General features: G+C 36.8%; 5 protein-coding genes across 6 annotated transcripts; 2 read left to right on the top strand and 3 right to left on the bottom strand.

The window, feature by feature from the left end:
* Positions 1-1,364: 1,364 nt before the first annotated feature.
* On the top strand, positions 1,365-6,965 carry LOC119997824 (probable U3 small nucleolar RNA-associated protein 7). Its single transcript, XM_038845029.1, has 8 exons — positions 1,365-1,511; positions 1,612-1,680; positions 1,768-1,857; positions 2,028-2,160; positions 2,635-2,753; positions 4,351-4,418; positions 4,822-4,870; positions 5,760-6,965. The coding sequence occupies exons 1-8, from the start codon at positions 1,509-1,511 to the stop codon at positions 6,783-6,785; spliced, it is 1,557 nt and encodes a 518-aa protein (XP_038700957.1). The 5' UTR covers positions 1,365-1,508; the 3' UTR covers positions 6,786-6,965.
* A 3,141-nt stretch (positions 6,966-10,106) lies between these two features.
* On the top strand, positions 10,107-12,232 carry LOC119996913. The gene is made up of 6 exons (XM_038843694.1): positions 10,107-10,247; positions 10,461-10,646; positions 11,189-11,353; positions 11,437-11,490; positions 11,611-11,772; positions 11,876-12,232. Exons 1-6 carry the CDS (start codon positions 10,107-10,109, stop codon positions 12,230-12,232), a joined length of 1,065 nt encoding a protein of 354 aa, XP_038699622.1.
* A 4,228-nt stretch (positions 12,233-16,460) lies between these two features.
* On the bottom strand, positions 16,461-19,775 carry LOC119996376 (L-type lectin-domain containing receptor kinase S.6). Its single transcript, XM_038842972.1, has one exon. It carries the CDS (start codon positions 18,745-18,747, stop codon positions 16,666-16,668), a length of 2,082 nt encoding a protein of 693 aa, XP_038698900.1. The 5' UTR covers positions 18,748-19,775; the 3' UTR covers positions 16,461-16,665.
* Positions 19,776-19,874: 99 nt separating this feature from the next.
* On the bottom strand, positions 19,875-23,400 carry LOC119996593. 2 transcript variants are annotated; one of them, XM_038843282.1, is made up of 2 exons: positions 20,586-23,400; positions 19,875-20,495 (listed from the first exon to the last, which is right to left on the bottom strand). In XM_038843282.1, the coding sequence occupies exon 1, from the start codon at positions 22,651-22,653 to the stop codon at positions 22,054-22,056; it is 600 nt and encodes a 199-aa protein (XP_038699210.1). In that variant the 5' UTR covers positions 22,654-23,400; the 3' UTR covers positions 19,875-20,495; positions 20,586-22,053. The 2 variants fall into 2 exon arrangements, with proteins under 2 accessions (XP_038699210.1, XP_038699209.1); XM_038843281.1 differs by having other exon boundaries at positions 19,875-20,641; positions 21,519-23,400.
* A 23-nt stretch (positions 23,401-23,423) lies between these two features.
* Positions 23,424-24,653, bottom strand: LOC119996592. The gene is made up of 2 exons (XM_038843280.1): positions 24,417-24,653; positions 23,424-24,183 (listed from the first exon to the last, which is right to left on the bottom strand). Exon 2 carries the CDS (start codon positions 24,180-24,182, stop codon positions 23,436-23,438), a length of 747 nt encoding a protein of 248 aa, XP_038699208.1. The 5' UTR covers position 24,183; positions 24,417-24,653; the 3' UTR covers positions 23,424-23,435.
* Between the last annotated feature and the right edge of the window lie 423 nt (positions 24,654-25,076).

Genomic DNA, 25,076 nt, shown 5'->3' with positions numbered 1-25,076 from the left:
TATTGGATTGATTGTGGTCACAATTTTGGAAGATCTATCATATTTTAGATCGAGTTTTTTTTCAAGATTAACACATTTGAAAATTTTAAATATCAAAATAACATATTTTTTATTTAACAATATGACATAATGCGCTAGTCTCACTAGCCCATTATGCGAAACGGGCTACTAAGAGAGGAGCATTTCAACAATTTTTTAAATTTATTTCCTTTTCTTATTTTTCTAGTCAATTTTATAAACATTTAAATTTTTATTTTTCTATTCAATTTTAAAAATTATATTTAAAATAACTACTAATAGATAAGATTAAAATTTTTAATTTAATTTTAATCAATTAAATCTCTGTTAACCTTTTTTAATTCTTTAGTAAAATAATCAATCTCATCATAAAGATAATAACAATTTTAGCATTTATCCTATGATAAAAATATTAAGAAAAATATAATTCCTAAATTCTGTAAATAATTTTTTTTGTAATTAATCTTTTATAGTTAACAGTTTTGTGTTTTATATAATTATATAAAAAATTAATTGAACTAATAATTATTTAAAAATAAATGGACCCTAATATCAATTAATTGATAATAATAACAACATGCGAATGGTTAAAATTAAAAAATTAGAATAAATCATGTTACAACTATTCACAAATTAATAATATTAATAATAAAATAATATAGATAATATCTACGGGGTGCATTTTTTTTCTTACTTTCGATATGATTTCATTGAAAATATGGATAATATCTAAAAATACATTTGAAAATTAGAACAATGAAATACACGATTGGGAGTAGCGCATTTCAAACTTGAATTTGAATGCACTATTGTTAGTAGCATATTTTATTTACACATAATACGGTACTATGGACATTTTTGGGTTTAAATTTTCTTTCACCCGATATTGATTTTTGTAATTAAAATGGACTAAGCTCATTTACCACCAAAAGTAAGAAACCATATTTAAACACCATAATTATTGACCACCAAAAGTTAAAGATTAGTTATCAAAAATAGATGCCTGACAGAAAAATGGTAAGAGATCTCTGCCTTGTTTTCGATAAATAGTGTGCTTTTGTTCTCATCAATCATGGCCATTGAATTTTGATGAAAATTCAAAAAAGAGATTGAAGCGAGGCTTAAGGCACGACTCATTTGGGCCCAAGCTTGGCCTTGATTGTCATTTTTGTACCAAGTCTAGCCCAAGTTCAGGCCCCAAGCTTGGCACGAAGCCCAAATAATCAATCAGGGCTTGGGTCCTTAATTTCTGGGCGGAGTTGGCCCGGCTCAATGCCTAGGCCTAACTTGAATGTCACCCTGTAATTAAATAAATATTACGTAAAAACCATGTTGTTGGTCCCGACTTCAATTCCGTTTTAGGGTTTGAATTCGGCATCTCTCCCTCTTCTTACCCCTCTCCCTCGCTCTGTTGTCTCGCTTTGCTCCGTCGAGTGCCACCGCGGTCAACGTACTCCCCCGAGTAAGATAAACTGTGAGATAAAGAAGTTATGGTTAGTGAATACTTCCCGCACCACTTTTTCATTCTTTCTTTGTCACAATTCCCCTATTGTTTTCTGGTGATGAAAAATACTTATTTGTGAAAATTTGCAGGAGATCTCTGAAGAGTTAGATGCACCAGAAGTTAAGAAATTTTTGAGAGGCAAAGCTCCTAATTTGGAGGTAATATATATACTTGCTTGTATTGTTGTATTTGTAATTGGCAACGTATTATTTATTATTGTGCTTCTAATCTGCTGAATATTACAGGTTTTACAAGACAAAAAATTGAAGGGTCAACTCTCTGTTAGAGAAGAATTCTATGGAATCTCTGCCAAAGCCGCTGCAAAGGCTGCCAAGGTACTTGGGTTCGCATTTCAGCATTTGATTTTACTTAGCTGTAAGATCTTCAGCTACAGTGTCGGGTGTATGGACTTTGTTATTTGCTTTTATACCCGCACACAGGATTTTGACATGCCTGGATACATTATATTTGACCATTATTTTAATCTGTGTGATACAAATTGCAGTGGCTTATGCCTAGTGAGGGAGGATTTCTGGAGGCTGAAGGTCTAGAAAAGACATGGAGAATCAAACAAGAAGCGATAGCTAAGGAAGTAGATGTCTTGAGCTCCAGGAATCAATATGATATAGTCTTACCAGGTACATCGCCACTGTCTTTTTCTTTTTCCTTTTCTTTTCTAGTTGTTAATAATCTGAATTTGTAAAATTGTTTTCTTCAAGGCGGTCAGCTTTTGTATGTCCCGTGGTGGCAACTTAGGTTCATCAGTAATTAAGGTATATGACATCAATAATTAAGTTAAGCACAAAGGAAAAGTGGAGATATATTTAAAGAATTGCTATTATACTGGTTATGTTTATATATGGGTTTGGTGACATGCATTGAAGTGATTGTGGGGCTGTTTTGCAGTAGTGGTAGCTTTCGTTGTTTAAATTTGGATGAGAATCAATGTGGATATGACACTAGATAGATATTACCAAATACCAACTATGTAGTTCCTGAAGGACATAATTTGTTGTAGTCTATCAGATATTTAATCTGACGAGAGCATGGTGTTAGCTAGGTTTGTAGATAAAATTTTTTCAGTTACTCATAAACCGTTTTTCAATGTGCAGATCTTGGTCCTTACACCGTTGATTTTACCTCCAGTGGCCGGTATATGGCAGTTGCTGGACGGAAAGGACACCTGGCTATTGTTGACATGCAGAATATGAACCTGATAAGAGAGATGCAGGTATGCTCTCTTCTGTCTGTTGTAAAAACTGGCTGGAGCATATTGAGATGGAACCATGTTTGAGATGAGATCATTTATCTTTTGTTGGCATGATGAGTGCGAAGGTAGTTTTATGTAGCTATGTCATCTTAATTTTCTTATCTTGTTGATTTTTCATGATAAATACAACACTTTAAAATCTATCCTTTTAGAAAGTATTGTCAAGAGGAATATATTATTGTGAAGGTTTCTTTGGTATTCTGACTATTTTATTGAGTAAAATTGAAGGTTTGCTAAACACACTTAATATTTGTGAATATATGCATGGCCGAACCTCAGCTTTGAGAATAGTTATGGCTTAGTAAGCATATCTATTGGACTGAAAAGTGCTAGAATTTCTTGGGATTTGTATGTCCAGTTACTAGCATTTTTAGGCGGTCATACCATAGTATGTGGTTGGAGGAATCTGATTGTGGCACTGGCTAATCCATTTATTGCATGAGAAGTCCAAACTTTTTGTCAGAATTTTGGATCTGTTTTCAATTGATGAATTCAATTTCATGGCCTGCTGACCGTTTTGAGGATCAACATGGCCTGGAAACAGCCTCGCACAGTGGAAGTAAGGTCTATGTACATCTTTCTTGTCCCCGACCCTGCCCACTGCAGGAGCCTTGTGCACGGGAGTGGCTTACCTTAGAAATGTGACTTTCTAGTTTATTTGAGAGAAAAGGTATGGGGTGATATACAAAAGATTTTGAATGTACTTTCTACCACTTGTACCTTTGAACTTGCTTTGTGCTTTGAGTTTTACAGAACAAATTACAATGAAAGCTAGTATTCTTGTTACTAGAATGGGTCAAATTTGCACAACTGCTGTCTACCTTCTAGAAAGAGTGCTATTTGCTTTGAAAAAAAGAATTGGAAAAATATTAATATGGTTAGGCTTTGGAACCATGTTTGAATTTCCAAAGACAACGTTTACTGCAAGGTGCTAATTTTGCTAGTTTACAATGAGTATTATTCCAGCTACGGACAGAAGTTTGCGAATTATGGTTGTCTTGAACATATAACTAGGTATTACAGGGATAATAATTGGATCATTACTGCTGGTAGTCATTGTTGCCATTTAATTTTTTTTAATCTTTTCAATGCATTATGTTCATTGGGGAAAAAAGGAAAAAAAAATGCTCAATGAATAGTTGGCGTTGAAGTTCAATTTGGCTTTAAAGATAATCAGAGTTTTGCTCTATGGTAGTCAATGTCTTCTGTAAAAAGACTGAAAGCTTCTCTGGCAAAGTCGTAGAGTGAATGATGGTGGAATGGTAGCATATATGATATCGGAAGAAAAATCCAAATACTCTCAGCCTGGGGTTTTACGCTTAAAATTTACGAAGTTGAGGGTTTCAAATATTATATCACGAGTCATGACAGACAGAGTGTTCTATTATACAAATTTGCGTAGGTAACAATTAAATAAAACTTGTTTGTATTTAGTTCCTTTTGCTGAATGTCACAAAATTTAACTTGATGTTCATAACTAGGTTGACAATTTTTATCAGGATTTCAAGGTCTGGATCTGACAATTAGTTTGCTATTTGGTGGTTTATCATTTCTTCAGGTCAGAGAAACAGTGCGTGATGCGGTGTTTTTGCACAATGAATTGTTCTTCGCTGCTGCTCAAAAGAAGTATGTGCTTTTCACCTGGTTTGAACCATAATTGTGTACTATCTTAGTATCTTGTGATGCGCTCATTGTGGATGTTATGTGGTGGTTTCAATTGCTTTAAATAAAGGGATATGTTGGACCATGACACTAATGTACTTTCATGCCTAGATTGTGAACAGTATTATGCGAGGTGCTCGCTGCCTTGTCTGGCTTAAGCGGCGCTTAGGCATGCACCTTTGCCCTTGTTGCCTCTACTAGGGTGTGCACCTGGGTGAAACAGCCAAAGTGCGCTGTCTTGTTTTGAGTTTTTTAGGCCTTATACATGAAATTTCTATTTGGGGTCACTTCATAATTAATATTAATGGCAGCTGGCCCATTGTAGCCCTCTTTAAGTAATATACCTAACAATTGTACATTTTGGCAGGTACACATATATTTATAACCGGGATGGAACTGAACTTCACTGCTTAAGGGTCAGTATACTGGCTTTCCAAACGAGTAAAACAGTTATTATAAATAACATGAATGCCCGTCCTGGGTCATCCTTAGGCTTACATTTAAATTCTCTGTTAAGTTGCTGTTTACTCTTTGGTTATTGTGATATGCACGTTGCACATGTTAAATATTATTCTTTTGTTTTTCTACCAGCTCTTTATAATTGCTACATTTTCAGACTACTCTTGGAAATCCTTTCTGTTTGATTTAATAATGGCTGCTGGGACGTTGGACAGAGATATGGAATTTCCTGCACATCATGCGAATGTGTTGTGTCATTTTGTAGAATTCTAATCTATACAACCCTTTGATAAATGCCATTATTCCAAATAAGATGTGTTACCTCAATTTGCAGAGGCATCATAGGGGAAAATTTGGTGGGATGAAGTAACACATGACTTGGCTTTAAATGATCTTAATACCTCTTATTAAAAAAGGGACTTATTCTTCATGGAGTTATAATTTGAAAGAAAGGATAAAGAGACTCCCAACCAAGTTATGTTTTGCTGCCTATTAAAGTGAGTCTTGTCTCATAAAGGGACTTTATGAATACATAGAAAATGTACAGTAGTATTGTTAATTCTGTATTGGATTATCGGTAGGTCATAATACAGAATTTGGGTTATTTTTTTGTCCTTTGAATGTTTTAGGCTTAGGAGACAACCCTGGTCAGTGTTTATTACTTTATTTGTATTTATATGACCTTATGGTGGGATTTCTTTTCCCTTTTTTGGTTTTCTTTAGACGGATGTTTGATATAGATGTTGTTAATGTCATTTGGCCATATTCTTTTAATCGTTATGTGGTTAAATCAATGCATACGATGCCAAACATGTTGTGGAACTGACCTGAATTGGTGTCTCACAGGAACATGGTGCAGTGTTAAAACTTCAGTTCCTGAAAAATCATTTCCTTTTGGCATCAATAAACAAATTTGGGCAGCTCCATTATCAGGATGTCACAACGGGTGAGATGATAGGCAATTTCAGGACAGGCTTAGGTCGAACTAATGTAATGGAAGTGAATCCCTTCAATGGGGTCGTTGCTTTAGGTCATTCAGGTGGTACAGTGACCATGTGGAAGCCTTCTGCCGTCAATCCCCTTGTCAAGATGCTCTGTCATCATGGGGCTGTATCAGCAATGGCATTCCACCCTAATGGCCATCTCATGGCCACGTCTGGTAAAGAAAGGAAAATTAAACTTTGGGACTTGAGAAAATTTGAGGTTCTTCAGACTCTACCAGGGCATGCAAAGACCTTGGATTTCAGTCAGAAAGGTCTGCTGGCTGCTGGAACTGGCTCATATGTACAGATTTTTAGAGAGACAGAATCTCAGAATTATAGCAGATACATGGGGCATTCTATGGCAAAAGGTTACCAAATAGGGAAAGTGTCGTTCCGTCCATATGAAGATGTCCTTGGAATAGGGCACTCCATGGGTTGGTCTTCAATTCTTATTCCAGGTTCTGGGGAACCCAACTTTGATTCGTGGGTTGCAAATCCGTTTGAAACACCCAAACAACGGAGGGAAAAGGAAGTGCACTCACTTCTTGACAAGCTCCCACCTGAGACAATTATGCTGGACCCCTCAAAGATCGGTACAGTGAGGCCCTCCAAGAAGAAAGAGAAGCCAACAAAACAGGAGAGAGAGGCCAATAAGGAAGCTGCTGTTGAAGCTGCCAAGGGCATCACCATGAAGAAGAAAACAAAGGGCAGAAGCAAGCCAAGTAAGATATCAAAGAAGAAACAGGATAATATTTTGCGAGCCAAGAGGCCTTTCTTGGAGCAGCAAACGCATGAAGAAATGTCGAAGAAGCAAAAACTAATCAGTGAAAACAAGGAAGAACTACCAGTTTCTTTGCAGAGGTTTGCTTCTAAGAAACCCAAAAGTTAATTTCTTTTATTGCTTGTGTATCGTCGTCTTAGCCAAATTGTATTCTATAAATTTTGACAGCAAAGGCAATTAAGCCAGCGTGCTTCAATTTTGAGATCAAAAGGATTTTCATTGTTCCCTTTCCAAATTTTTCTTAACACAAGCTAATCGATTTCTGCGCATAGAATTGTGTTAATTCTAGAGGCAATGAGTTCATGATTGTTTTTGTACTTGGTTTGTTAGTCCATTTGCTAGCTCGATCTTGGTTTTAGGTCTAAATGAGTATGTTCACTGAGTTCTTGTCTCATGAAGCTCAATCTTGGCTGCATATGCAGAGAATCCCCTTAATACTTCCCCACTCCCTTTGGGTTCTTTACTTTTTCCCTCGCTTGATGGTCGAGTTTTTGTCTCGTGAGTTCACACAGCCAAAGAAATAAATGCCTTTAGGAATCATAAAAGTAAACCACATGGAACTTTATTGCAGGGGCTAACGGGGCATTTAGTTCATAATTGTGTGAGGTGAGCATGAGATGAGAAGATGAGTGTGAGGTGAGTGTGAGATGAGTATGAGGTGGGCGTGGTCATGTTTGGTATAAAAGTGTGTGAGTGTGAGAATATTAGTAGTACAATTTTTATAGTATCATTTTTTTTTCTTTTAGAAAATAAAACAATATTTCATAACAAGTGAGAATTTTTTATTTCTCCCCAAGGGAGAATAGGGTGGAATTAGTTGGGATTCAATCCTTTAAAATTCAACTAAGTAAGAGAATATACTAATTTATCCTCATTCTCCTCTCAAAACACCAACAAAATGTCTCGTAAGAATATAGTTGTGAGCATTGCAACTCGCAAGCCTTCGAAACCAAGCAATGAAATCACTGGATACATCCTTGAAACAATTCTAAAAATAAAGAACACCACACCGCAATTTCCCCTTGATGAAACCCTAAAGTTACTTCAACGTGGTAGAGTATCAGTTGGTGGTGGAAGCATTTTTTCCTTCAGAGCCTTCACCATCTTTCACAATGAATGTCATATCCATGCCCCATGACAGGTGACGCTCTAGATGGCAGTGCATGAACCACACTCCTGCAGTGGAGTTGCGCACACACCAAACAAACAATAAACACAATAGATAACATGTTATAATATTAATTAATGGACATACCAGGAGTATTTGCCTTAGAATCTTATGGCAACCTAGGAATTCTTAGGGACTGCAATTGTGTTTTGCTGTGGAGGGTCAACAAGTTTATGTCTTGTGTAGTGATCAAAAATCGTCTTGGTAACTTGTCAGTCAACACACAATCCAGTCAGTAAAATTGGACAAAACATCAGTCGATGCACAACCCGGCCAACGAAGTCGGAAGAGTCTGGCCAAAGTCGAACAAACCCATAGACGTCCAAGCCCAAGGCAATCAAAACACGTAAGCACCTTTGGATTTGCGAGCTCTTCTGTTATTTCCAGCTCATCTCCTTTACACATCAGAGCGACCCTCCTCCCTTTTCCTGGACATACAAAGGCATAATGACCTAATCACACTTGTAGAATTTTGGTCCACTGGACTCTCTTCCCTGTTGATCGAAGTGTTATTCGTCCTATGCTTGAAAGTAGGACTGCCTTACATAAAATTTCCCGGGCCGGGCTTCGGGCCGGGTCATTGTTTAGGTTTCAGGTTTGGATCAGCCTTTGAACTCGTTTGGTCCACCCATAAATATATTTGGGCTGCCCATTTCCGATGTCTTTTCGGACTTGGGTAGGACTTTTTCATTGCAGTTTTTGACGACATCTTGCATGAAGATCTCATCTTGAATCAAATTAATTTTATGTTTTCATTTCTGTTTTAGGTACGAAACAATACAAGTTGTCATATTTATGTTTTTTTTTGTATTTTTTATTTTCATAATTTTTGGAAGTGATATCAAATAGGATCTTAAATTACGTGTTTGTTATTCGAAAATAAAAAATCCATTCAATTTGTACAATTACCATATGGATGATAAGGCCTATATTGACACCTTTGCTCCATCGAAAGGAGTATTCCCTGTGTCTTGGTGTCACAAAACTCCAAGAAATTGGTGTCTTTTACCCTAAATTAAATGCTTGAGCCAGCTTTCAATTTAATTTTTAACGTATTAAACTAGGCTATATAATAAAGCAAATTTAATCGTGAAAATGAAGGAAAAAAAAACATGAGAGAATTTAAATAATAATTTTAGGAGTTCGTCTAGGGAACAAAAACAATTCCTCAGCATTGGAGGAGATGTCATAGTTTTAGACAGCTAATTTGAACTTCCTAAGAAACTTTAACAGTTCTGCTTGGTTTCAAACATTGTATTATCCTAAATGGCTAAATTAAATGCTTTCAATTTCATTTTTGACGTAGGAAACTAGGCAATACGATAAAAAAAAAAAATTGGTATAACTCCCAACTTTTACGTTTATTTTATTTTAAAAAATTACTTTACTTAAAAAAAAATTATTTTCACATCTATTCGGCTCATCAAAAGAAATAATGATAAGTTTGACGTTTACGTTGATGCATCTCTAATTGTCTGTTCGAAAATGACATTAGTGTTAATTAAACAGCTAATTACTTGAACTTCCAAGGAAACCTTAATATGTTAAATGACAGTGTTAAACAGCTAATTAACTTGAACTTCCAAGGAAACCTTAATATGATCGAAAATGTCGTTATTGTTAAACAGCTAACTTGAATTCCCAACGAAACCTTAATCAGTGTTTTAAAATATCGGTTGAACCTGAAATCGGAGGGGTCACCTGTGAAATACCGGTTTGGTCAAATACTGGTTTGACTGGCCGGTTCCCAACATGAATACCGGTTTGAAATGAGATTTAAATGCTTATGTTGGACTTGAACTTTATAATTTATATGGTTATGTTGTACTTTCTTATAAGGTTGTTTGTCAATTTGATATTGAGTTTGATAATATTGTGTATAATTTGAGATTAAGAGTGTTATTATTGTGTTTATTACTTTATTTGAATGGATTTTAATTTATAGCAAATTTTCTAATAATTTACAAGGTTTTTTTTTTTATAATTATTATGAATTATCAAAATTTTAATTAATTAAATCATACCGGTCGACCGGTCAAACGGGTTGAACCGGTTAAATTGGTTGCCGGTGGTATGATTCGAAATCCGATTTTTAAAACATTGATCTTAATATGTTCCAAAATGGCATAGTTTTGGACAGCTAATTTGATCTTCCTAGGAAACCTTACAACTTCCGATTTCTATATATAATACACGATGTATGTTAGTTCTCTTCACACCAATTTAATTCTGAATTAACATATTTCTTGGCACCGCAGACTATGAACTTCTTTGGTTTTTCTTTGTTGGCATTCTTCTTCATCCTCACTGCTATCCTTGTTTCAGCTCAAAATAATAATAGGCATGAAGATGTTGTCAAGACAGTAAGAAGGATCAACAAGCATGTTTTGCTGACTATAAAGGTAATTGAGAGCACTTAATTAATTAATCTATTGCTTATTGCTAATTTTTAATTATATTATGTTTCATTTTTTTTGGTATAATTTATGGATACTAATTCCAGTATAAAAAAAGATATATAATAATTCATGTGTCTACTTTTATTATTTTTAAAATAATTTTAATACGTGTCTTCACACTAATTAATTAATTGTTTGTGTTTCTCTAATTAAAAGGAAGTGCCTACACAAATGCTGAAAATGAAGAAATATGCAAAGAAAAGCAGGATTAACAATACTAATTTCGTACGACGACGACTTGCGGTGGCTAATGTTATGACAGTCAATTCTACTACGTCTGAATTCAAAAAGAAGCAAAAATCTTTCCAACATCAGCTTCCTACTTCTTTTGATACCCATGAGGTATTTCCAGTCATTTTAATTTCTACCCAAAAAAATTAACATTTGTTGATTAGATAATGTTTTAGTAGTACATGGGAGTCCAAGTTGATCTCTTAAACGAAATTTTAAAACGTTTTTAATTCTCAAAATACATGTTAGATTTTTAAAAAAAATTACATATTCAGAATTAGTGGATAAAACTCTTTCTAAGAAGATTCATCATCGATAAGTTTTATCTGGTAAATCTTAATTCCGTTGCTTTTTTTTTCAATGAAATTTCTTAATTCCATTGTTTTTTTTTTCAATGGAATTTCAAAAACAAATGAATTCAGAATTAAAACAATAAATTCTAGATTGTGCTTTAAAAAACAATAAAATCTATGTTAAAACAATAAATTTTGGACAATGAATTTTGATATAAAAGAGTGGAAATAAAATTATTCCATTCATTAAATTAATGAAATAAATCTGTTGGGCTTCCATGGACTACCTAACTGATGGGATACATGTCATTTTCGATAACGTTTTTCACTCATGCATTTTGCATATACGCATGGCTATAGCATGCAAGTGTCAGTTATGAGGCAACAAAAGTCATATATGGGGTGGCAGCAAAAATAAACAAGGCCGAGCCATCAGTACATGGTGAGCAAGGGTGCAGCCAAGCTCATGTTCGAATCAAAACGGGCTCAGGACAAAATTATGAGAGCATTACTGCTGGATGGCATGTTAGTCTCTTTTTTTTTATTAATAAATTAATTTTCTTTAGCATAAGTTGCAAGTAATTAAAGGTTCAAAAAACTCTTATTAGGTATTCCCAGAGCTTAATGGTGATGAAAGCATCAGACTATTCCTTTTATGGACTGTAAGCTCACACCTAATTTATATTCAATTAAATAATTTATATATATACATATATATATAAAATTCATTATATGTTATCATCATGTATATATTAATTTAATTTGCGCAATCTTATACTTAGACGGATGGGTATCAGACGAAAATTTGCTACAATTATGAGTGTGAAGAATTTGAGCAGGAGAACGATGATGGCGACGGCAACGATGACGATGACGAGGTCTTGCTGGGAAATATACTTGATCTATCATCTTCCCAACCCGATATTCAAGTGAATATTTGGAAGGTACGTAACCGATGATAGCTAAAAAATTGTTATATTATAATCTTCGACCCCTTAATCTGTCATATATTTTAAGATCATTTTACATTTATATTAATTTAATCAGGATCCAGACCAACAAAAATGGTTTTTGATGATTAATGACGAGTTGATGGGCAAATGGAAAAGCGATACCTTTCCCGCGTTGGGAGGTCCATATACGAGTGTGGAGTGGGGTGGTGAGGTATCCAACAACATGACAGAGATGGGCACTGGTCGTTTTGGTCACGAGGGACATAACAAGGCATGTTATATCCGCAACTTAGAAATCATGACTACGGATAACCCCAACGAGCCCATTCAAGTTCCATTCAGAGACCTTATAAAAAGGGAGACAGAGCCAGACTTTTACAACGTATCCATTCACCACAATAGCCACTACATATACTTTGGTGGCCCAGGCTCAAACCCTGGTAACCCATGATTCATGTGTTTATGCTAACTTTCCATACAATATAATAATTAGACCAACATTGAATAACATGATTAATGCTCTCACTAATTGATTGTACAAGTGCACAATCGATCGTTTGCTCAACACATATAATATATGTCAATATATGTTGAATTAATTACCTCGTTAGTAACCTATTTCAAGGTTACATTGCTCCATATATGGTAACCTACTTCAAGGTTACATTGCTATTGACAGAACAATAACAATATAATCAAAGAGACCACACATTTGTCACTCTTACATTAGGATTTAAAATTCTACAATCTCTCCCTTAACAATTGTAGGGTCAAAAACCAATCACAGTTATTTGGCCCTTCATCTGCAAACAAAAACAAAATCCAAATATCTGCTATGTGCAGAGTCCATATCATCCATACCTAAACTAGTAAAGCCTAGTCTTTGAGTTCCAGAGAAATTAACTTCTGCACGATACTACATCCAGATCAATAGGTCCAAATACAGACAGTTACAAACACAGAATTAGTCAAACCTAATTCGATCAATATCAGACCTACGTTAACATCAGAGGGGAGAAACCTCAAGAAAATATCCAAAACCAAAACAATTAATAAAAGACCAGACCCTGTCAAAAATTGGTATCCTATGAGCTAATGGATTAGTAGGTATTTCAATAATGCATGTTAATAGTAATTTCAGCCATGGATGGGTTTTATTGGTGATTGATGATTCGCTAATACCATGGATTAATTCTTAGGGCGACTAATTGTTTATCGAGGTCATGTTTAGATCAAATAGACATATTGTGCATGATGGATTGAATTTGTTTGGAATATATGAAGTATTTCGAAATTTCTGAACTAATTGGATTTATTTAATTTTGGGGTTTAGCATACATAAGACGTTATGTCGCCGGATTTTTATAAAATGGATTAGTTAGATTTAGAGCTTTCTGCAATTACCTAAGTAGGTGTTTTTTGTATGTTTTAGGTGATTGAGCATTCGGTTTAAGTTACCGCGGCATCAACAGAGTTGTTGATACAGCGCGACGTACGTGGTGGGAAGAACACGTACTTGAACCTGTTGATTCGACACACGAATACTAGGAACAAGTCTACTTAAATATGTTAATTTAAGTAAACTTGTTCTTAGTATTCATGTGTCGAATCAACAGGTCCAAGTACATGTTCTTCCCACCACATTGCGTTGCATCAGTTGTCAATTGGAGACGACTATCCTCGAAATAGTCATTATTTTTGTAATTATTAGTTTTGATTTGCCTAAATTATTGGATATCTAACAATGAAATTGGTTTGGTTTTGATCGTCTCTCTGATGATTACAATGTGGTAATGCTTTGGTTTCCCAAGAGAGAACATGGAAGAAAAGAACAATCAATCCAAAATCAGAGAGAGAGGAGGACGAAATGCAACTTGAAATTTTACGCCCAACTCTTTTTGTTTCTCAACGTTTACGTTTATTTTTTTACATAATTTTGTTATTTACTTCCACGTTTATTCTGCTTACCAAAATAAATAATTATAACCTTGACGTTTATATTGATGGATCTTTAATTCTATGTTCGAAAATGACATTAGTATTAAAAGGCTTATTTGAAATTCCTAGGAAATTCTTAATATGTTCGAAAATGACATTAGCTTTAACAGCTAATTTGAACTTCCAAGGAAACAATAAATATGTTCGAAAATGACATTAGCTTTAACAACTAATTTGAACTTTCAAGGAAAATATGTTCTAACTGACAAAGTATTGGATGGTGATGATGTCGTAAATAGGACTGACCTTACTAGACGAATCAGTTAGTTAAACCGAGCTGGAACAACTGATTTCTTCCTTGTTGGTATGTGTTCACTACCTTTCTTTCTGCACAAGAAGCGAACATAAGCTTCCGTAGGGTCCCGAGGGTGTGTTCGGGGGACCTCTCCGACGCTCAAGTCAGTACGGTACTAAACTTGAGAAGATAACTCGTTGTTTGAGTGTTGCCTCTTGCTCATTAAGTAATTTATAGTACAAGAATTAGAATCTTTACTTGAGGGTGGATGTCTCCTTTTTATATGCGTTTGAGTAGTTTGAGTTGTTGTAGGAGTTATACTCTCTCTCATTGGTTTTCTAGAGAGTTTTTCTGAGGGTAAATCCCATCCGTGCCCCTCTCCAACGGGGAATTGGACAATGCTGAGAGTTGGAGTCCTGTTGGAACTTCTTCATTGTTGGACTGCTCTTACCTAGGTCGATCGAACCTTTCTACCTCCGTCGGGTGGGACAAACCAACTCGGTTGGGCAAGACGAATGACCAAGGATTGGAAATGATGATAGATTCGTCGGTTAGTACTGACCTACCTAAATTGTAGATATGTAGCTCTTCAAAGGGGGTAGTTCGGTCGATGCATGACCTTCCTATAATTCAGTTGGTATGTGTGTGCCACGTGGTCAGACGGCTAATTTGAACTTCCTAGGAAATCTTACACATTATGCTTATAGAAATTACGAAAAAACAATTTAAAACTTTAAATTATTTGTTTGTTATTCGAAAATCATTTTGTACATTTTTAGGAGTTTTTCTGGGAACAAAACAATTCCTCAGCATTGGATAAGATGACACCGTATTAGACAGCATTGGAAGAGATGACACTGTTATAGAGTGGGTGCAGCCAAGCTCCTGTTCAAATAAAAACAGGCCTAGGACAAAACATAAGCTAAGAAGTCTTGTTCTTCTTGCAAACATACAAGGTAGGTTCAAGCTAGGCTTCTTCAAATGTTGATGATGAGAACTATTTGGCTGCAAGATGAACAAACATAAGTATATCCACGACCTCCTTGATCGCACCAGCATGCTTGGTTCCAAATCCACTAACACCCCACTTCCATCATCACTCAGTATATCCCAACACAGTAGTACATCCCTTTCAGATGCCACCTTATACCGTCAACTGGTTGGATGCTTACAATATCTCTCCCTTACACAGCCAAACATCAGTTATGCTGTCAATAGGCTTGCTCATTAGCTTGTTCATCCCACCACAGATTACTGGAACACATTGAAAAGCATACTTCGTTTTCGCAAAGGAACTCTCCATCGTGGTCTCATCTTTCGCAGTGACAACTCAGGTTGTTCTACATGCCTACTCTGATTCTAATTGGGCAGCGAACCATGATGACAGATCCTCTTATCACCTCCTACATCATTTTTCTGGGATACAATCCCATCATCTCATGGCGCTCCAAAAAACAGAGGGCAATTGCTCGCTCCTCCACCGAGGCGGAATATCTTTAACTTAGTCATCTCTGCTTCCGTATGATAACCTTGGTGCCACTCATCTCAGTCTAAATCTTGTTCAGCATTCTCAAATGAAGCATCGAGCCATTGATGTTCATTTCTTATGAGACCTTGTTCAAAAACAAGTGTTCACAGTTCAGCATCTCTCCGCAGAGCATCAACTAACCGACCTTCTCACTAAGGCACTCCCACGGCAGCATTTTCTTCGTCTTCAAGACAAGATCAGTTTGCGTGATGGCACCCTTATCTTGTGGGGGCGTATAGAGACCAGTGGTAACTCCACTATACAAAAGCCTGTTACCACTCTACAAAAGCCTGCCTACTATAGCTTCCTGAAACAAAATCTATGTACAACGGCTATATCTGATTAAACAGCTTTGTCTTTGTTTCCTTTGTTACTGTTTACTCAACGGTTTTCTATGTATCTTGTATATATCTTATGTCTGGTTGTAACTTAAGATCAATTGAATGAAAGTTCTCAATTCTCAAACTCTCAACTCCAAGTCTTTTAAATATCTGTTGCTAAAAAAATTCTTTATGCATCTAACAGATTCAGCTCAAGCCACTAACTTCTCCTCTTCCATTATAAAATTCTTTATGGTATCAGACATTCGGCTAGCCCCATATTACTTTTTTCTAGTTTTATACTAGGTAAGTAGGAATAACAAATTTGATTAAGCTCTTCTGATAAGTAAATCCTGATGGAAATATGAAAGAAGACCAAGAACAATCAAAGAAAAGAAACTCCTCAATGATTTAGTATGCACTGTATTTTCATAATTCATATCCTTAGAGAAATATTAAGTAGTTGGATATCTATCTAAACAGTAAGAGTCTCAACCAGGGAGCTCTATAGACAAATTGATCTTTTGGATAAGTTTCTTTGATGCTGTAGAACAGAATATGAAATAATTTCACATGTTAACTCAAAACCCAAATCAAATTTGTCATTCAAATACTGCACTTATCCATCTCCTTATCATTTGCAGGGATTTGAATCTAAAACAAATCTAGAGAACAAGAAGATGAAATCAAGAGACAAACCTGCAGAATCTGTATAAAACAAGCCAGCTTGATACATGTCTACTACCAACCACAAATTGGTTATCAACACTTACATTTGAAGCCATGAGTGTTTCTGAGCATATCTAGCTGAAATGGGTTCTAGGAGTCATCCATGGCGCATCTGAAACAGAAGGACTGCCATCTCCACGAAAATTCATCACTTCTTCAGATTCCTTAGGCAAAACAGACCTTATTCTCACCACAGGTTTCCGCACAGGCAAAACCGGAAGTGGTGCTTCACCCCTAAGTATCCTAGCTGCCTCCTTAATCGTTGGCCTCTTCTCGGAGTCTGGGTGAACACAACAAAGTCCCACCATGAGCATTCTCTCCACTTCAGCCCCATTAACCTTCCCATTCAACCTTGAATCAACAGCTTCCACTAATTTACCTCTCTCCCACAGGCTCCAAACCAAGTCAACAAGCACAGTCCCATATTCATCAACAGGTCTTCTTCCGGTGGCTACCTCTAGAACCACAACACCAAAGCTGTAAACATCGGTTTTCTCAGTTGGAATACCAGAATAAACATATTCAGGAGCAAGATATCCCATTGTCCCAGCTGGTATAGTAGCCTCTCTTGTAATGGAGTTACGTTCGTAGACCTCCGCTAAACCGAAATCTCCAAGCTTGGCATTTAACTCAGCATCAAGCATTATATTGCAAGTCTTAACATCCCTATGAATTATTTGCCCCTCACATCCTTCATGGAGATATGAAAGTGCAGAAGCAACCCCAAGAAGTATCTTTAACCTATGCTTCCATGAGAGGAAAATAGAAGAACTTGAGTACTTGTGAAGGATTTTGTCAAGGCTTCCATTGGGTAAGTACTCATAAACAAGGACTAGTTCTGTTCCCTCACAGCACCATCCTTGAAGTTGAACCAAGTTCTTATGCCTTATGCAACCCACCATCATTGCAAACTCAGTTGTAAATGGACTGTGAGCACAATCAATTCTTTTGGTCTTATCAAATCTCTTGATCGCAACTGCTCCAACCGACGGAAGAGACCCTTTATATACTGTTGCTGATGCCCCTTCACCCACAATTTGGTTCTTGTGAAACCCCATTGTTGCTGATTTTACCACAGAGAGAGAAAATCTTTCAGGTTCCCTATTAACTCTACAAGCCTGGCCTTGTTTACTTCTGCTGATAAGCCTCTTTTTTCTTATCATAAAAAAACTTATCATACCAAGGATTATAACTATGGAGGCAACAATTGCAGATAAACCACCCCATACAAATGCCATGTCGCCTATCTTTATCTTCCTTTCATGAGGACCAATAGTGCTGCTTAAATCTTCTGGAGAACACATGAAACAGTCACCTTCTTCAACTACACCTATATCCATAGGAGTCTCAGGAGGGTGGGAAACAAAAGTCTTGAACCGCCAACGATTCACAATATGGTTTGCGGAGCCCTGTCCATTAGAAGCAGAGAAACCCACATGCATATACTCCTTGAATTGCTTTGAGATGTCAATCTCAGCAACAAGAACGGGACTTGGAGGCCTAACTAGTGAATGACTAACCCATACGCGGACCAATTTCACTGCATCTCTATACTCAATCCAAGCCATAACCTCTCTCCCACTTTTAAGGTCAACCCCTCTTGACGCAGCATCCACAGAAGCAAAAGAAATTATTGAATTAACATCAATACCAATATGATGATCATTGATATCACCAAAAGAAGGATTGAAACTGGTATCAAACTCCACTGCAATAAATGAGTCTTGGGTGTCTGAAGCCGAATCAGGGAGACCCATATACCCATTAGAAATACTGAACGAATTAGCATCAGAGGTTATCAAGAATGTGATTCCATCCCCAAAGGGGCACAATGGGGATGAAACGATTGAGAAGGAGAAGTGGCATGAGAAAGACGCAGTGGTATTGGTTCTAGAGTTAAGGAATCGAATTGGATACACATAGAAAGTTCTTCCAATCCCAATAGAGGAAGAGAAAGAAGGAGGAGGGGGTGTTGAAGAAGAAGAAGTGAGACAGTTGAGTTCTTGAGTAAGGCTAACGGAGTTGTTCAAAGAGTATGCATCACCATAAAGAGTGACATTGCTTAAAGGCAAGAAAGGGTGAGAAAGTGAAGGAAAAGTAAAGTGAAAGAAGAAAAGAAAATGAAAAGAGAAAACTAAAATTAAACCAGAATGCATTGCAGTGATGGAAATACGAAGATATCGAAAGAGAGTTGTTTAAAGAGGTAATCGGAGGACTTACAGACAAAATTTTGGACGAAGAACACACTTTACAGTAGTTTTCTTGCCTTCTTGAATGTTGTCAATCTTGAATTTGTGGATTTTACAGAGACAGAAGTGCTTGGAGGGAGAAGAACCCGAATTAGTTTATTCAGAATCTGAGAATTCAAAAGTGGGGACCCGAATCCGACTCTTTTGGTTTCGGGTCCACTTCCCAGTAGCTCAGTACGTCATTTGAACGCCAGGGGCCACGGTTTGGTTGAGCCTAATTTTTACGGTGTCGTTTAAGTTTGTTCTCTGAACTTCAGATCATCAAACCTTTGGAATATGTGAGAGAGAGAGAGAGCGAGCAGAGCAGCAGAAACCTTGACAGCGCGCTTATTGGTGCAGTTGGTGGTGGCGTAGCTAGCGCGTTCACCTACGTGGCGCTTTCTAAATTTATACCAACACTTTCGATGCCATCGCCAAAACATCTAGGAGAAGGGGATTTGGGGTTTTTATAGAGGCGCCTCCGCCGTGTTGATTGGGTCGACAATTTCCTCCGCCGTGTATTTTGGGACATGTGAGTTTGGGAAGAGCATTTTGTTTAAATCGGAGAAGCACCCATTCGTGCTAATTCCTCACATTGCCAATGCAATCGAAAATATTATGTCGTCCGCAATAATGGTGCCCAAGGAATTGATCACGCAGCAAATGGGCGAAGGGGCGATCATGGAGGTTTTGTTGTGGATATTGGAAAAATATGGGGTATTGGGTCTGTATGCAAGGTATTCCGCTACACTATTGAGGAATTTGCCTATTAGGTTTTTGAGTTATTCCTCCTTTGAATACTTGAAGCTGCGGTTTTGAGGAAGACAAAGAAGACTCACTTGGAACCTATTCAGAGTACGTGTGTGTGATGCTGGTTGAAGTAACTGTGCTAACACAGAAATACTCCCACATCGGTTGTGTGTGTCCCTCATAAGTTGTCTATAAGTTCTCTCTACCACACACTTTTTTTGCCTGTGATGTAATACTCACGGGTAGTGTGTGTAGTATTGTTTATATCTGCTTGTGTTGTAATAAAAAATAAAAAAAAAAACTACTCCATTTGATGTGGTGAAGACAAGATTGATGACAAAAGTTCATGAGGAGGACAAGATTGATGAACACAGTGGTTTGATGGCTTTCTCCGTTGAAGCTTCGCGCGTTTATCGTGATGTTTCTTCCCAGAAGTCCAGCCCTAACCTTCTCTGTTTATTACTTTGGGCCTGTATCCTAGGCCTGATTATTTTGGTTGGGCTTTGTGGCATTGTGGCCTTTATGGTCCATTGTTTTTATGTTTAAACACAACATTTAGTTTCTTTTTCAAACTTATATTATTTCTTTTATTCTTGAGTCACATCCTTGTGACCGTTTGAATGGTTTCAGATATATATTGTACACAGGAGCATTTGTCTCCTTAAGCAATGAAAACTAATTCATTGTGCATCTCTTCTTCTTCTTTAGTTCTCTTCTATTGATGTATCCTCTTTCTTCATTACTAAGAATCTACAACAAGCTTGAAGTTCAACTTATATCATGGTAGCAAGTTTACATGGATGCTCCTCCTCCTCCTTTGGGGCCGCATGTGAATCCTCCTCTGCCTCCAATGGAAGATGCATCAGTCATTGTTACTGAAGCACCTACAATGTTGAGAGATGCACAAACATTCTCCAACAACATGGCTACAACAACAATCAACAATATTATTGGACCTTCAATACATCAAGGTTACATGCCCCCAAACTTTGGCTTTCAACATCCAAATTCTTTACCTAATCCCATTTACAGCATGTCTCAACCTTCCATGGCTTCTACCCAACCAGTTTACCTGCAAAACACAATTACAAATCCCAATTTTAGTCAACATTCTTTTCAAAACCCCTATCATTTATTTCCAAATGACTTTTCCATAAGTAAGTTAATTACTTTGGAATTAAATCACTCAGACTTTCATCTGTGGAGTTCAGCATTTCTCAATGCCCTTGAAGGCAGAAACAAATTTGGCTTTACAGATGGCACACTCATAAGGCCAGATGAATTAGATTTCAACTTTCCACTGTGGAAGCAATGAAATAGCCTTATTAAAACATGGCTGATCAATTCAATTTCTGCAAACATACTGCAGAGTGTTTTCACATGGAAAACAACAAGGGAACTATGACTGGATCTCAAAAGTAGATATTCTGTAGTCAATGCTATCAGTGTATTTGAAGTGGTGAGAGAAATATCAAATATGAGACAAGGGTCTATGCAGTGGCGGAACCAGGATTTTGATTTACCCTAGGCTGAACTTAAAAGTGGCGGCGAGGATTCACATACGGCTCCAGTAATATAGCCTAAACTATATCTTTTTTTTTTGATAAGCCACTAATGTATTAATATATAACAAATTGAAACTCTAAAAGTTGTAGTGTACAACAAAATAAAAACCTCATTTAGAGCTAGCCTCGTGTTTGTCTACAGCCAACACAAGCCGAGAACTCAAATACTCTCAAGTTGTACCTTATAACCTTAAGAGAATAGACACATGATGAACTTGATAAACTTTAGAACCCAAATAGAACACACAAATGAAGTGAAGAATTAGCAGCATCTATCACTCAATAGCACAAGACAATCCACAAGACATGAACCAACCAAGAACCCTCAAATTCATGTCATAAAAAGAATTCCAGAGCAAGCTAATCCAGAAGACAAGAACCAACCAAGATAACTAGATCTACATCACTTGCAAGATAGGCAAGTTCTTGTGAGACACTTGCAAGATCAATAACCTGCAAGGGACATGTTTCAAGATGTAAAAATAAGAGCATGCTATTAAAAATGTGCAGGGAGACACTATAATAATTAACTACCAGCTCAAATACTAGCAAAATGACACTTACTAGAAAAATATGACTCTTTGATCCTTCGAAGAAGCAAAGGTATATATTATTGAATTTGTATCGATAGTTTCTGCTATTTCTCTTTCAATGAAGACAACCAATGAATCGTTCAAATACTCATTTTCCATCTTGTTACAAAGATCACTTTTGATGAATTTCATAACTAAAAATGCATGTTCTATAGTTGCTGTAGAAACAGGAAGAGTCAAAATGAGACGAATCAACCTGTCGATTAAATTATAAGACCCTGCCTTGTTTGTTTCTACTAACCCATGACACAATTATGAAATTGTTGACATATTCTGAAACTTCTCGTGGCAAACCACATCAAGTCGATAATGATCTAACTGACATTTCAAAAGATATAGTCTTGTCCGCTAAAGTCAGTTGGATAAAACTTCTCGACAAGTAAAAGAATGCGATCAGGATCAAAAGCTTTGAAGTTGTCCCTAGGATCTAAAGCAGAGCTGAGCATAAGTAGTTCCATTGATTCTTCATTGAATCTAATACGTGACTCATCCAATATATAATCAACCATAGCTTTGAAGATGTCAATGCAATAGTGATGCTCAACTGTGATATCATCATTCTGTTGGCAATAACGTCCTATAACTCTTTTGTACCGAGTGCTCATATCAGGTATATCGATATCAAACTTCAAGCAAATTGATTTCATATGCCCAAGGAGATGATCAAAACCTTCTTCTCGCAGTGTTCGAAGTAATTCTTTTGTCGTTGAGACCAAATTCACTGCATTCAAAATATCCAAAGATTTTTGCTGCAAAGTTCGACAAAGCATATCTGAAATCCCCATAATCTTGTGCATAAGATGCAATATGAATATAAAATCAAAGGACTTCATCAACATTAAACAACCACCAGCTTCCCCACAAATTTTATTTGTAGCTCCTTCTTTAACCAAAGATCGAAGCACAATAATAGTTGCACCATACATATCTATCAAACTACAAATGGAGTCAAAATGTGAGCTCTATCGAGTAGTGCCAACTTTATGCAAAGTACCAATATGATTAGCCCCTTTACTGGTCTCACGTTCACCACTAGCTATGTCACATTCAATCTCAGAAGCTTGGCTAGATCGTAACTCGGTATGCCGTTTAGGAGAAGTGCTAACAAGATTGACAATGCAAGTCAATTTTGAAAATAATAGCCAAACTAAAATCTCTTTCTCGACAACTGCAACTAAAGCAAGTTGTAGACAATGAGCAAAACAATGAACATAGTATGCATACTCGCAGTCACTGCGAAATAAAGCTTGTAATCCGTTCCATGCACCATGCATGTTGCTGGCATCATCATATCCCTGACCTCGTAAATCTCGGATGCGCAAATTGTGTCGAGTGACAACTTGCGATATTTGATTCTTTAGAGTTAAAGCACAAGTATCTTCAACATGCACAATCTCAAAAAAATCGTTCTTGCAAGTATCCGTGAATATCCACAAATCTCAGAACAATCGCCATTTGTTCTCTATTCGATGCATCCTTTGCTTCATCAACCAAAATACAAAACCTTGCATTCCCAACTTCCTCACGAATTTTGTTTCTCACTTTTGTGGATAGGATATGCAAAATATCCTTTTGGATCAAGTGAGACGTATATTTTGCATTTCCCGGAGCTTCTTCTAAGACAACATCATCAATCTCAACATTCAGCTTTCCTATCAAACTAATCAACTCAACTAGATTACCATGGTTCTTTGACGTTAAAGATTTATCATGACCTCTCAAAGCGCAATCCTTGTAAAGTAAGCCATCGAACACTATAAATGGTAGTCTTAAGACACAAATGATTTTTCTTAACATTTTCCAAACTTTGAACATTTATGACTTTATCGATGTGCTGAGATATATTCTTCAACGCCTCAACATTTCTCACTGCATTATTGTGTAGGGAAGTAGGACCTCCCATATGTGCTAAGAATACACATCTGGCCCTATTGTTCACTCTTTTCCAACTAGTGAAACCATTAATGATAAAAGCAGAATGTAAAGGTTCGTGATCTTGAAAAACAAAGCACGGAAAGCAAAATGCTGCATCCTTTGAAATAGAGTACTCTAACCATAGAAATTTTATGAACCAACTTTGTTGAAATCTTCGGTTTTGACCTCCACTTTTAGCCCTCGGATACTTGGCCAAGACAGGTTGATTTGGTCCCCATTTGACATAAGCACGCCTAACTTCATCTTTATTATAAACCGGATGAATCCATATTGGAATACGTAGTGCAGGATCTCGTTCAAGATCGTTCTCATCAAATGAAATCCTTTGAACCTTGGCTTGAGGTTGAGGTTCTGTACTAATCATAGGAATATCGACACTTGTTGATGCTTCTATTTGAATCGGAGGATCGATAGTAGATTTTGATCCCGAAGATGTTCCAATTGTTGATGTTTCTTCTCCACTTTTCTTGTTGAAGAAGGAGATAATAGTTTTCCCTTTTTTCCGTCCTCGATTTTCCATCCTAATAAAATAGAAAGTAACAAGAAACTAGTAAACAACCATTGTGATTCTGTGAATTAAAAAGAGCCCAAAGACTGCCAAGGATTGCATTTGATAAGAATGATCTTGAAACAACCATTGTGATTCTGTGAAATAAAGACCTAATTATCATATTCAACTTTCAAGCCAGGCGAAACGAGTTACAGAGTATACCAGTATTTAGAAATCAGTGAGGGGTTGAGGTGAGGGTAGTACCTGCTCCTAGAGACAAAGTCGGAGATTGGAAGAAACGAAGACACTGGACGGCTGGAACCTGGACTCTGGAGAATCACAGAAACTGGATGGTTGGAGCTTGGCCCTGGAGAATCATAGACGTTGGACGGCTGGTCCTAGACATAGAGTCGAAGAAACTAAGACGGCATTCTCGTCATCTCGATGAGAGTTGAGACAATGATGAATTGACGATGGTGTGGTGAATGAGAACCAAATCAACCTGTCTTGAGCCAGCCCACCTTAGTGGCATAGTGTCTAGGTTAATGGGCTTAAGTATATTTACTAATTTTTTTTATTTTTTTTCACACGGGCTCAAGCCCACCGTAGCCCAACCGTAGATCCGCCCGTGGGTGTATGAATGTGATAGGCTACTACTCCAAAATCAAAGCTTTATGGGATGAATTGGAACAAAGCAAGACATTGCCTAGATGCAAATGTGAAAATTGTACGTGTGATATTCACAAGCCCTTTTTGATTGAAAGGGAGAAGGACATACTTATGCAATTCCTAATGGGTCTCAATGATTGTTACAGCAATCTCAGCAGTCAAATATTGATCAAAGAGCCTTTTCCAGATGTGGAGAAGGCTTTCAACATTGTTAGACAAGAGGAAAACAAACAAGGCATGAATCAACTAGTAGAA

This window comes from Tripterygium wilfordii, chromosome 4 (assembly GCF_013401445.1).
Source record: "Tripterygium wilfordii isolate XIE 37 chromosome 4, ASM1340144v1, whole genome shotgun sequence".
Taxonomy (NCBI): Eukaryota; Viridiplantae; Streptophyta; class Magnoliopsida; order Celastrales; family Celastraceae; genus Tripterygium; species Tripterygium wilfordii.
Note: the sequence above shows the minus strand (reverse complement) of the source record. Positions and strands in the feature narration are given on the sequence as shown.

Bases quoted from the DNA above. Each gene is read 5' to 3' on its own strand.
- LOC119997824 (XM_038845029.1), top strand. The intron at 2,161-2,634 runs GTACATCGCCAC...TTCAATGTGCAG, and splicing joins ATATGATATAGTCTTACCAG to ATCTTGGTCCTTACACCGTT. The intron at 2,754-4,350 runs GTATGCTCTCTT...TCATTTCTTCAG, and splicing joins ACCTGATAAGAGAGATGCAG to GTCAGAGAAACAGTGCGTGA.
- LOC119996593 (XM_038843282.1), bottom strand. From the start codon at position 22,653: ATGTATGGTGCAACTATTATTGTGCTTCGATCTTTGGTTAAAGAAGGA.
- LOC119996592 (XM_038843280.1), bottom strand. From the start codon at position 24,182: ATGGAAAATCGAGGACGGAAAAAAGGGAAAACTATTATCTCCTTCTTC.
- LOC119996913 (XM_038843694.1), top strand. From the start codon at position 10,107: ATGAACTTCTTTGGTTTTTCTTTGTTGGCATTCTTCTTCATCCTCACT. The intron at 11,354-11,436 runs GTTAGTCTCTTT...AACTCTTATTAG, and splicing joins GCATTACTGCTGGATGGCAT to GTATTCCCAGAGCTTAATGG. The intron at 11,773-11,875 runs GTACGTAACCGA...TAATTTAATCAG, and splicing joins TTCAAGTGAATATTTGGAAG to GATCCAGACCAACAAAAATG.
- LOC119996376 (XM_038842972.1), bottom strand. From the start codon at position 18,747: ATGCATTCTGGTTTAATTTTAGTTTTCTCTTTTCATTTTCTTTTCTTC.